This window comes from Erythranthe guttata, chromosome 14 (assembly GCF_056151865.1).
Source record: "Erythranthe guttata isolate IM_541 chromosome 14, IM_541, whole genome shotgun sequence".
Lineage (NCBI taxonomy): Eukaryota > Viridiplantae > Streptophyta > Magnoliopsida > Lamiales > Phrymaceae > Erythranthe > Erythranthe guttata.
In genome coordinates, this window is record NC_142546.1 from 23,481,197 (window position 1) to 23,493,768 (window position 12,572).

Below are 12,572 nucleotides of genomic sequence, written 5' to 3' on the forward strand. Positions count from 1 at the left end.
AATCCAATCCTATTTGAATTTTGATTTTTTCGTCTCAGTTTATATATTCAACGTTATAAACATGTCGTAAAATCCGAATGTGTTTAGGGTTTTGATGTAGAGCGATCGATCTTCCTTTGAATCTAATTTCAATATTTGAACTACATTTACTATAATATATATATGATCTGCTTTCTGGAAATTAATCGTGTATGGAAGTATATAAGCACTTCATTGAAATAGTGAAGTAGTGTTTTATTTGGTTTGCAAACTTATATAGTAATTTGTAACTAATGGGTAAATTACGGTATCCTTTGAGCTATTTCTCAATCTTACAATTACACCGTCACAAAATTATGAGTTGCGAAGTCTTGAAGATTATTCGTTATAAATTTCAAAATCCACCCCGAGGGGTAAATGTAATATACCTACGGGGGTAGAGTTGTAATTACCAATAATACGAGGATTTGTAAGTTATTTAGTCTCAGGTGAGGTATATGTAATTTACCCATACGTATATGTACAAGCTGCTAACATGTTACATGGTACAACTCCTACAATATACATACAGACACACACATATATACATGTTGAGAGAGAGAGAGAATCTTGAATGTTGCACAAAAGGGTAGGATGCCACCGCCCCTTCTACATTGATTGATTCACCACTACTACTTTAAAATTTGTGCAGCAAGAAAACAACAATAACATGAAAAGCATTTATTTACTGTAATAATTCAGGTCTGCACTCAGCAATAATAATAATAATAATAATAATAATAATGCCCATTGACAATGAATGAAATTTCATCATTACTCCCACTCCCACTAAATATAATTTTATTTTTCATTTAATTTCTTCTTATTATTTTTCCCATTTTTATAATAACATATATATGCGACAAATATGTATATTTTGTGTATCGTCATCTCCGCTGATTTTCTGGTGGGTTTTGGGGTTTCTGAATCCAAGGAAAGGTGACCGACGTACCAAAGTCTGCTGCTCCATTCCAACATTTTAATATATTACATTATTGGCAACAAACAAGATTGTCTTTCTTTTTTTGGTAATTAAAATGAAGGGTACTACTTTTGGATTCTTGCTCATGTTGTTGTTGTTCATCGGGACACCTTCTTTTATCTACCTTGCTTATTCAAGCAATGCCAGAACTACCTCAAACCCAGGCCCAGGTCTGCTTCTCTCTCTCTCTCTCTCTCTCTCTCTCTCTCTCTCTCTCTCTCTCTCTCTCTCTCACAGAGATATGTATATAAGGTTTAATTTTGTAGGTGTGGTTTCAGATCAAGACTGCAGGAAAGCTAAGACTACAATAACCATTAAAAGAAGGAACCTCATCAAGGTATATATATATATATATATTATATACATACATGCACCTCTAATAATCTATATATATGAGTAATTAATTATTTTTTTTTAATTAATTGTCCTCTTTAATTTGGTAAACTAAAGGTAAATAGTGGTGAAGAAGATAATAATAGTAATAATGTGCAATTGGAAGATTACGGGGTGATAGATCCGGTTCCGAGTACAACGACTTCAGTAAGGCCCGGCCCGATCCAGCATGGCACTCCTTTGTTGCCTTTTATTCCAGAACCTTCTCCTCCTCCCTCTCATCCAGACCAGGTTGACTTTCCTTAATTAATTAGTGTAATAGGTGTTTTAATTAATTAGTTTTAACTAAATGTTTAGGCTATATGTTTATTTGTTTGTCTAAGTTCTGATATTAGAGAAGAAGGTTCCACTGAGTTTTGAAGCTCCACGTGTACACTTTGTGTGTTTGATATTTTATGGTATTTAACCACCAAACATATATGACATATATGTATGCGGTTATTTATGTTAGTTAGTGAATTACGAGTCACATTTCACATTTTGCTAACAGTCTATCAGGCATTTTTACGGACCAAAATACCCTTAGCATTTGTAAGCCATCTATTCGCATCCCCCAATCACGTCGAGGTTCCGCCTCTCTTTCTTCTCATAACAATCGTATACGCATGTGCGAATCGTACTGTGTTCCTATCATACGACCACAAGTGCAACAATACAGAAACGACTGACACGATAAATAACTAAACGACCAAAAAAACTTATTCACTTCATTCTCCACTCAAATCACTATCAAAATTAATGATCGTTAACCAGCAACGAAACATCACGTGCATGAACTTGTATTCAACTTACATAAAATTCGAATTGCGTACACGAATCGCAGCGTGAGTTCCGATCATCGCACCACAAAACGGGCGTGATTAAAGCGAAAGATTATTTTCTAGGTAAAATGATAGTAACGAATGGATTAATTCATTTCACTTAAATGGATATATCAATACATATATGCAGCGTCAGCCCTACGCAAGGGCTTAGGGCCCAATGTTTTGGCCTCTCTCTAGAGCAGACGACTTTACCCAGCCCAATAAATAAATAAATAAATATATAAAATATTAATATGAAGCCTCAAATTCTTTTGACAAAATATTGGGTGGGGCCTCACTTTACACTTTACACACCTCCTTCGCCGCATCTCATCCACTAGAGATCCAACGCTTCCTATTCGTTTATGTATTTAATATAAATATTTATTTATAAACATATTACATGCCATATTTTTCTTTAAAAAAAAATCGAATAAATTACAAAAAAAACCCTTGAATGTAGGTCAAATTATGAAAACACCCCCCATCTATCCGTAATTACTAAAATCATCCCGATGTTTGTTTTCGTCTTATGCCCACCTGCTTAATAGAGCAAACATCGGGGTTTTTGTAATTACAGATAGTTTGGAGTGTTTTCTGTAATTTAACCTAAGTTCAAGGGGTTTCATAATTTACCAAAACAACTATGAGAACACAAAATTGGGCTTTTGAACTTTATTCTTTAGGCTTAGGCCCATCCCAAAAATAATAGTTCTACTTAGATAAGATCCATTACCCCAAGACACAATATATATTATATATACAAGAAAATCCGATTCTAAGAAATCAGAATATAATCTTTTCTTGAACTTTTACTAAAGTGAAAAACATCTCCCTCTTTCTTTGTTGATTGCGAAACGTGTGTCAACTATATGGATCATATTCAAAATTAAAATCATTTTTAATTATATTTACGACATTAAAAAACATTAAAATATAAAAAAAGAAAAAGAAAAAGCCAATATATATACACAAGTATAGAAAAAAGTGACACACTATCAAGCAACAATGGACCTACCTACACCGGATGCGGCGAAACGCGAACTTAAAAAAGCGGATCCCATTTGCCACTTGAGACTTGACTTTATAATTTATTTATTTCATTTTTTAAATAATTAAAAATTGCATAAAATTGAAAATACTTTTGTCCTATTCAAAATTGTCCTTCATTATTATAACATGGAAAAAATGGGAGTGATGACGTGGATCCCACTGCTCGTGGCGGAGGGTAATTAAGTGGGTCCCAGTGACGTGGATTGCACCCCTTTCGAACTGTACTGGTCACCCTTTTTTCAAACCCTAGTCATTACAATTAAATTATCATTAACATTTAAATTTAATACTACTCACAGTACAATGTTACAGTTCATGTTTATTTAAAAAATACCAACATAATCTGAACATAATAACAATAAAATAAATAAAGAGAAACGCAATTTTCTTTTAAGATTTTATTATTACTCATAATAATTGTAGTTTTTTTTTATTTACTTCATTTTATGAAGCTAAATAGTACCATTACAAAGAGGTACATTTTCCGATTTATAACCCAAAAAAAAAAAAAGAGAAGCATCTAATTAATCTCAGATCATTACATTTCAATTTCTCTTCACCGAGTCCCAAAAAAAGTTAGTCCCACTACCACCCCCCACCCCCACCCAACCCACCCACCCAACAAACAAAAACCAAAAAAAGAATTAAACTCATCTCTTCTTTAGGTAGAACCCATCATTAAGCAAAAAGGTTAAGAAGCTTTGGCTTTTTGCTACCAACTTCTTTTTTATTAATCCCATTTTTCTCCGGCGACACTTCCGATAACCCTGACTCCAGCGACGCCGTATTCTCCATGCAATTCCGGCTTCCTCCGCCTCCGCCCCAAGACCTCGATTCTCCGCCGATGGTTGATCCATGCATGTGCTTCGATGATGATGTGGTTTGTTGACCCCATGCGAACGCCGCCGCCGCCGACTCCGATTCTCCATCGGAGTTCGGCGGCGGAATCCCGAATGACGCCGCCGCCCGTAAGGCGCCGCCGGCGAGCACAGTGTCCACGGCGGCCTGGCAGATGTGCCAGTTGCCGGAGGACAACAGCCCCACCGCCCCGTTCACTGGGTTCACCGTCCGCCCGCACGCCTCAAACAATAGCGATTGAAACAAAGCTAAGAAATTTAAAAAAAAATTAATTAAAAAAGTAATTTTTAAATTGCTAAAAGAAAAAAAAAAAGACCCACATGCAGAAGAGGGAGAATTGATAGTTTACCTGGTCGTCTGTTTTCCGGCACGGCGGCGATGAAAGACATGAGGTCACTCCGGCCAAAAAACTTGGAGACGAAGAGGGTGGCGTTGCCCTGAGCTTGTGGGGTTTCGATCCAATCCAAACACGGTCTTAAGATGCAGTTTTCGCTGCATCCTCTTCTCAAAACTCTGCAGCCATTGCAGCTCATCTTCGGAGAAAATTATGAATTTTTTTCTTCTTTTTTTTGCTTTTTCTTTTCTTCAATTCAAAGGAAAAATGAAATGAAGAGAGAGAAAGAGAGAGGAGAGAGAGAGAGAGAGTGATGGTGGCGTTAATTATAGTGGTAGTGGTGCTGGTTCAGTGTAGAGTAAGGTTATGCCAAAAGTAACCCTGGTTGGGTTTACTATTAAGGACTTGTTTGGCAGCAAGGAATAGTTAATTAATTAATTATAATTAGTTGATTAAAACCATATTCAACCAAATAGGAGAAATATTTTGTCCAAACAAATTAATAAGCATGTGTGGTTTAACCAAAATAATAATTAGGAGTATCAATCCTTTGTTTAATTAGTGGATAATATAAGATAAACGTGTGGGGAAAAAACTATGCACTTTTTTTGTATGGCTATTACAAAAAAAAGTAGAGTTGTAGTTATGAAATTATTATTGCCAACGGAAAAATATTTTAATTTTAAACTACCACTCTTTTTAAGTATATTGATTGCATCCTTATCTATTTAAACAACATTTTTGTTTGTATTCTTATAAAAAGCAAATATATAATTGATAGATAATGATTAAATTCAAGCCAACGTTTTTCTAAGTAACGCATGTTATATTCAGAGTGTGAAGTGGCGCAGCGGTAAAATTAAGACACAAATGAAAGATTACGAGTTCGATTATTGAGGGACAAATGAATTCGTATTGAAATTTAAAATACATAAGATGTAATTATTAAATAAAACGTGAATTATGAAGCGATGCGTTGATGGCAGTCTTCAAAAACTATTAAATACGTGTATAGATTGTGATGGGGCCGGTATCTAAGTAAACAAAAATCTCAAATCTAATACTTTAGTTCATAAAACATTAAAATCTCAAATCTAATACAATCTATTTATTTTTTCTTGTGTTTTTTGATGAGTTCCCAAAATCTGCGGTGTTCATGTAGAAAAGGAAAAGAAAGATAAAAAAAATTTGTCCAAACGCGGCCTTAATTGATAAAATAGAGGGAGAGAGAAATTGAGAGTGATGAAGTGATGTGACATTTGAGGGGGAGTGTGATGCGAAGGGAATATCTTGTTCCAAACTCTGGGTTCGAGCGGCTCCGTGTTTCCGCGGCTTTTCGAGGGGGTTTATTTTCAGCCGTTGGATTTTACATTTGGGGCCCCATCAATTTGTACTCCCCCCACTTGGATTTGCTTTTATCTCCTGCAAATTAAATTTAGTGGTGGAGCTATAACTCATCAGTAATATACTAATATACCCTTTTATTTTTATTTATTTTTCTATCCCGGCTGGAAATGATTCTTAGCCCAACTAACAACTTATAACTGGCCCATTAGTTGCTTATAAGGGCCGGCCCGAATAGGAAGGTCCGGGGTTCTTTAGGCCCTAGTTGAGAAAAAAATTGATCCATTTTGTATTTTTTTAGTGTAAATTCCACTTTCCCACCTTTACTTTAGATCGATATCACTTTACCCCGTTTACTCTCAAATGCATTGATTTGCACCCTTGTACTTTGGCTCGATATCATTTTACCCCTTTTACTCTCAATTGCATCAATTTGACCCTCTGTACTTGAAAATTTATCTCAATGTGGCCCTCACCGTTAGTTTTCAGACCTTTGACCTTAACACCGTTTGATTTAAGCCTAAAAATTACTAAAATGTCACCCCTCTCAGTTTAAATAATTACTAAAAAAAATAATGTAAGGGTATCATTGTAAGAAATTTATAATTTCAGGAGCCGTTTGTAAATTAAAAAGTAAAAGGAGCGTAAACGAAAAGGAATACTAGTTTCGGTGGTAAACTAGTAATTATCTCAAAATACAAGGGTATCATTGCAAAACATTTACTATCAATACCCTCCCCCAACCCCTGTCTTGTTTCCAAAGAAATCAAACAAAATTCTACACAGCAAAAAAAAAAGAAAAAGAAAAAGGAAAATCAGTCGGAGAAAAACCAGATGGCCGGCATGGAAAGACTGCACCGAATGTTCGCCGGAGCCGGCGGCGCCCTCGGCCACCCACCGCCAGACTCCCCAACACTCGATTCGTCAGAACAAGTCTACATCTCGTCCCTCGCCCTTCTTAAGATGCTCAAACACGGTAAATCTAGGGTTCCTTTTTGCTAGCAAAATCCACTTAATTACCCTAACTTGTTTCGTCTTTATTGATATGATTAGGGTTTTATGGTGTGTTCATGTTTATTTATAGGTAGGGCTGGGGTGCCGATGGAAGTGATGGGTCTGATGCTGGGAGAGTTTGTGGACGAGTATACAGTTCGTGTGGTGGATGTTTTCGCCATGCCCCAGAGTGGAACCGGGGTTAGTGTCGAGGCCGTGGATCACGTTTTCCAGACTAATATGCTTGACATGCTTAAGCAAACTGGCAGGTATAAATATGATAAATTCTTTGATTATTTAGGATCTGCATTTCGTTTTTAGATTATGGAATGTATATGTTTTGGGGAATTGGAGTTGTAGTGCAGTATTGTTTCTAATTTTAAGGGGATTCGTACTCTATATAGATGTATATGTGGTTTAGATTTTGTTGTTGTGAGTTCTTTGCTTGCCTGGCTCTAGGGTTCCTCTAAAACTCCGATCGATCTGTATCATCTGCTCTAAGTTGACTGTCTGTAGATTTCTTTCAAACAGTGTCTGCCCAATTTCTCACGAGGATTTTCATTTGGATATCTTTGATTACTAAAGTTAGAATGTTCGATTTTCTGTGTGCAGACCTGAGATGGTTGTCGGTTGGTACCATTCACATCCAGGATTTGGATGCTGGCTTTCTGGTGTTGATATCAATACTCAGCAGGTTGTTACTTCACCCTTATTTATTGTTGTCTCGTCTAAAGGCTGTCGATTAAATTAATGGCGTTTGGGGATTTTATATTTGTATTAGTTGCATACTCTTGTCTACCTATTTTTAAATTTGTCTTTGTTGGTGGGGGGTGGGGGTCGTCTTACATTTGCCATCAGCCTTCTTTTCGATATTTTGGTTTAAAGTTGAAACAAAAACTCAAGCACTTTTGCTTGAGTGGTGGAATGTTGTGTTATTATACTGGCTATGTAGGGCACGTCATGCATCTTGGGAATACTCTGGAGAGGGTTTTAGCATAAAAAGTGCTGTTTGATTCTGCTTATTCTTGTAAGGGTCTGCTTATAGCGGGAGAAACACCTCCGTTTTCTTGCTATTCGAGTCAGTTACTAAATATGGATGTCATTAGGCCCACATAGTTACAGTTTTCTGTCTTATTTTGCAGAGTTTTGAAGCTTTGAATCAGAGGGCGGTGGCAGTGGTGGTCGATCCAATTCAGAGTGTGAAGGGGAAGGTGGTAATTGATGCCTTCCGTCTTATTAACCCCCAAACCATGATGCTTGGTCAGGAGCCACGACAGACAACATCCAACCTAGGGCATCTCAACAAACCGTCTATTCAAGTAAGGGTTTAATATTCTTTGGGTTAATTGACTTCAATTTAAACTTCTCTTACCCTTTGATTCTAATTTTTAATTGGTGATAATTTTGCAGGCTCTGATCCATGGTTTGAACAGGCATTATTACTCCATAGCAATAAATTACAGGAAGAATGAACTTGAGGAGAAGATGCTTCTGAATCTTCACAAGAAGAAATGGACAGATGGTTTGACTCTTCAGCGGTTTGATACCCACTCAAAGACTAATGAGCAGACTGTCCAGGTACGTTGAATTTTATGTTAATTAATGACTTTATGTTCTATTGTTGCCTTGGTTTTTCTATAGCTAGGAAGCATCCCATAAACCGAGCAATTTTGGTGGTCTATATTTCTGACGTGGGATTATAAATGTAAAGGCGTCAATATACTAAAACTTGTGATACTAAAATAAACTATATAGCCAGATTACGGAATGAAGAAAAAACAATCAATTCATAAATCGATGCATTGCCTGTTCATGAACAGTTTTAAAAAAGGTAGTTTAATCAGAGGAAAACAAATTCAATAATTAAATTCAATTCCCATTCTACGACGATGTAACAGAGGAATTAATTGTAGTTTTGGATGTACTTTATAACTGAATAGACTTTGAAAAGCTACTGGTCTGTTTGATCTTTTAATTAAAGGTCAGGTTGAATTTGTCAGTTTATTTTTCATCGGCTTATTGTCTGGTACTTCTGTAAGTGGTGATGATTGTCTGTTGGGAAGCCAAAAACATGATACTTCTATATATGCAGTCGGCAAACTATTCTTTGCCTCAAAATGGGAGCTATTTCTTATTCCTTCACTTCAATTTTTAGAAGATGATATTTGGCCGTAGGTTATACGACACGTTTGGAGTTCAGTTTTATAATCTTAAAAAGTAGATATGCAATCTTCTCATGCCTTAATCTTTAAAGTAGAGATGCTAGCATAGAAATTCTATTTACTTTATTGTTCTGATTATTGCAATTCTGGGTTCAAACGTGCAGGAGATGCTAAGTCTAGCTGTTAAATACAATAAAGCAGTTCAGGAGGAGGACGAGTTGTCGCCAGAAAAACTAGCGATCGCCAATGTGGGAAGGCAAGACGCTAAGAAGCATCTAGAAGAACACGTCTCGAACTTGATGTCTTCAAACATTGTTCAGACATTGGGTACAATGCTGGACACAGTTGTCTTCTAGTTTTTTTCGGTTTTTTTTTTTTTATTGCATAAAAACTGATATGCTCTCTGGTTTTTACTTTGCTCTATGTACCTCAACATTTATTCGTACGAAATCTACGGTGTTTTAGCCTATTTGCATGTAATGAAATCGATATATTTGTGCACCTTTTCTTAAATGCTCGGATTGTTAACTCTCCTCGTGGCGTTGGTTAGTGACGATTTTGTCGATTGTCATTTCGGTTAGCAGATTGTTTTTCACCTTGTTACTTTAATTAGTAAGTGCAAAACCCCATTAGATCAATGTTGGTTCGTATTACTAATAGTACTTTAACAATTACTATAATTATTATTACTAATGTTTTTTTTTTAATAATTATTATTATTAGTGGTCTGTTTCGCTGGCATTAGCTAGTTATCACAAGTCACAACTAATTTAGGTCGACCAATTTTTTTTTAATATCACAGTCAATTTGGACCGTCCAATTTTCGCCCTAGTTTAACTCTTTTAAGTATTTGGTTATTTTTTATTATTTTTTTTTTGAATTTTTTTAAATAAGTTGTTTTGCCAACCTAATAATGTAGATAATATCACAATACCTACATGCAAACACACACACAATACTGTATATTATCATTATGTGTGGGCTCCACCTTTTTTAAACACGATTAAGCTATCTCATTAGTTTGAAACTTGAAACCATTGCCAGCAGTACTATATGGTCATTAATCAAATGAAAATAATTAATTAGTAGATAAACCATGGAGGTTAATAGTAAAGGAGGTTATTTGTCATCTTAATCAGCAGCTTTGCAATTATATTTAAACAGCGGGGGTAGGGAAGAGGGCCACGTGTTCATCCTTATCACTTGTACATAGTATATACCTACAAAATAATTGCTTCATCTTCTTATCTCTTGCCAAAATTTAGTACTCATCCTTAAATGATTTTTCTCATATCAAAATTAATTTTATTTATTTATCCTAAACCAAAAATTAAACTAAACTAACTAACTCTATAATTATTTGCTTTTTATATTTATTAAATATGACTAGATATTTATTAGAGCAAGCTTACAAAAGTCAAGAGGCTAACTTTTGTATTTGTAGCACAAACGCGTAATAATGCACAGCCTTATTACAGTTATAGAAACCTTGGCGTATTAATTACGTCATATATCCCCTAATATGGGGCTCTATTTATTTTATTTTATTTAATCAAAATAACCATAATTGAACAACGAGATATGAAAAAAATAAAAAAATTGAATCAATTAAACAATATTGTTTCACTTCCATTTACACCAAAGAATTCTCACCCAAAAAAATAAAATAAAAAATAATCCGCACCAACCAATAACGTAACCAATACACAATCATCGAATTTCCAGAGTCAATAATCTGCTAATTCTGATAAAAAAATTTAATAATAATCTGCTAATTTGCTTCAGAACAATTCCAATTTCGCCGGCAGCGAAAGGCGGGATTTTTTGGCCGGATGGGGGCTCTCGACTTCGTCTTCGATGCCGGACCCGAATCCCGGCCAGAAATCCGGCAAAGCCGGCAGGTTCAAGTCGAATTCCCTGTGGGTGACAGTTGATGTCGATGAAGTCAACGCGCTGCTCCCTGCTCCGGCGCCGTTGCCGCTCGGCGCACCGCCCTCGTAGTGGCAGCGCTTGTGCCCTCCCAGTGCCTGCCCCGTGGGGAAGCGCTTGTGGCATATAGAGCACTCATGTGTCCTGGCGCCGCCGCCGCTGGCGGTGGCGGAGGTAGTTGTGGTGGCGGAGTGGGTGGAGTTGCGATCATCCCCACCGCCGCCGCCGCCGAGTTTGCGGTGGCTGGCCTTGTGCCCTCCTAGTGCTTGGTAAGACCCGAAACCCTTGCCACAAACGGAACACTTGTATACAGACTTCGATGAAGGATCAGCCGATACCGCCGCCGTCATCGTCATCGGCGGCGGCGGAACAACACGCGTAATTTGTCTCTGCGATTGCTTGGTGGTGTCGCCGCGGGCAAGCATAACAAGGCAAAGAGCCAAATACTCTTCTTCAGTAGGCTGGTGGGGCTCGTCGACGCTGCGGTGGCGCTTGGTCCGCTTGCCCTTGGTCCACGACTCCAAATAACGGAGGCTGGCTTTATCCAAGTCAAACGACGCCGTACGAGCAGTGGGTGAATTCAAAGCTTCCATTGCCATTTCTATTTTTTTTTATTTTTGTTTATCACTTATCAGAATAACAAACACAAACACAGTACTTCCGAAGAAGAAGAAGAATCTAGAGAGAGAAAGATATAAATTGTTTTAGAGAGAGAGAGAAAGAGAGAATAGAAGAAGATCGATATGAATAATTGGGAGAGTGGGATTTACAGTTATTTATATAAGGAGTGAAGAGAGAGAGAGAGAGAGAGAGAGAGAGAAGGAAGGGGAAGTTGCGTGACAAGTGTAAGGAAAGTAAGACGGTTACTCAACTGATTATTAAAGGCAAATTAAATTAACAACATTAGATATTAAATAATAAAAGGAAAATTATGGTTAGAGAAAACACGTTTAGTTCCTGAAAGGGGCATTACTTTGAGGCCAAGTGGAAGCTACTTGACTTTCAGTCGGTTGGTTTTAGAGAGAGAGAGAGTAGTAGTAGTTGCTGTATGTGTGTGTTGATGACTGGACTGGGTGTTTTAGCTAGCCGACTTAGTCCACGTCAAACCTCCTACGCGGTCTTATATATTCATTTATTATTTATCAAAAAAATAAATAAATAAGATAATTGATGTAAAGTCGTTATTCGACTAACACTCTCTCTCTATAGTTGAATTTTAATTTCAATATGAAACCAGAAATTAATTAGCAGCTGATTAAGGGGATATAGTAATTGAGTGTTAATATTGAATTAATTAATTAAATAGTGGAAAAGTAATTAGAGGAGTTGCTTGTGAAAGCAGGCAGGCGGTTGTTGTGTTGACGAGTCGGCGGCGGCGGCTATTTATTGCCTTCTTACACACACTTGTCTCTCTTTACTGTTTATGAGTACATGAATCTGATTTTATATGCTTTTAATTAATTTATTAATTAATGACTTCAACTTTTCTTTTTCTTTTTTTTTTTTTTAATTTAGTTTATTTATGTGCTGGAAGTATAAAACTTGTTCAATTCAACTACATTTTAGAATGTTGATTTTTGACTGCTCCATTTTTTTTAAGTAGCAAGTTGTGTACCAACTTCTTGCAGTCTCTCTGGAATGGTCAATGTGGATAACTGTTTCAATAAATTAAAATTAAAATTAAATAATAAACCTGTGAAAAT

The 12,572-nt window shown here is 36.5% G+C and overlaps 3 protein-coding genes across 3 annotated transcripts; 1 reads left to right on the forward strand and 2 right to left on the reverse strand.

Moving 5' to 3' along the window:
* Positions 1-3,864: 3,864 nt before the first annotated feature.
* On the reverse strand, positions 3,865-4,763 carry LOC148765478 (LOB domain-containing protein 38-like). Its single transcript, XM_088814180.1, has 2 exons — positions 4,457-4,763; positions 3,865-4,355 (listed from the first exon to the last, which is right to left on the reverse strand). The coding sequence occupies exons 1-2, from the start codon at positions 4,638-4,640 to the stop codon at positions 3,928-3,930; spliced, it is 612 nt and encodes a 203-aa protein (XP_088670306.1). The 5' UTR covers positions 4,641-4,763; the 3' UTR covers positions 3,865-3,927.
* Positions 4,764-6,515: 1,752 nt separating this feature from the next.
* On the forward strand, positions 6,516-9,511 carry LOC105960797 (26S proteasome non-ATPase regulatory subunit 14 homolog). Its single transcript, XM_012985008.2, has 6 exons — positions 6,516-6,761; positions 6,870-7,047; positions 7,391-7,472; positions 7,921-8,097; positions 8,189-8,356; positions 9,105-9,511. The coding sequence occupies exons 1-6, from the start codon at positions 6,620-6,622 to the stop codon at positions 9,294-9,296; spliced, it is 939 nt and encodes a 312-aa protein (XP_012840462.1). The 5' UTR covers positions 6,516-6,619; the 3' UTR covers positions 9,297-9,511.
* Positions 9,512-10,522: 1,011 nt separating this feature from the next.
* On the reverse strand, positions 10,523-11,768 carry LOC105959263 (zinc finger protein ZAT10). The gene has a single exon (XM_012983323.2). The coding sequence runs from the start codon at positions 11,466-11,468 to the stop codon at positions 10,722-10,724; it is 747 nt and encodes a 248-aa protein (XP_012838777.2). The 5' UTR covers positions 11,469-11,768; the 3' UTR covers positions 10,523-10,721.
* Positions 11,769-12,572: the final 804 nt, after the last annotated feature.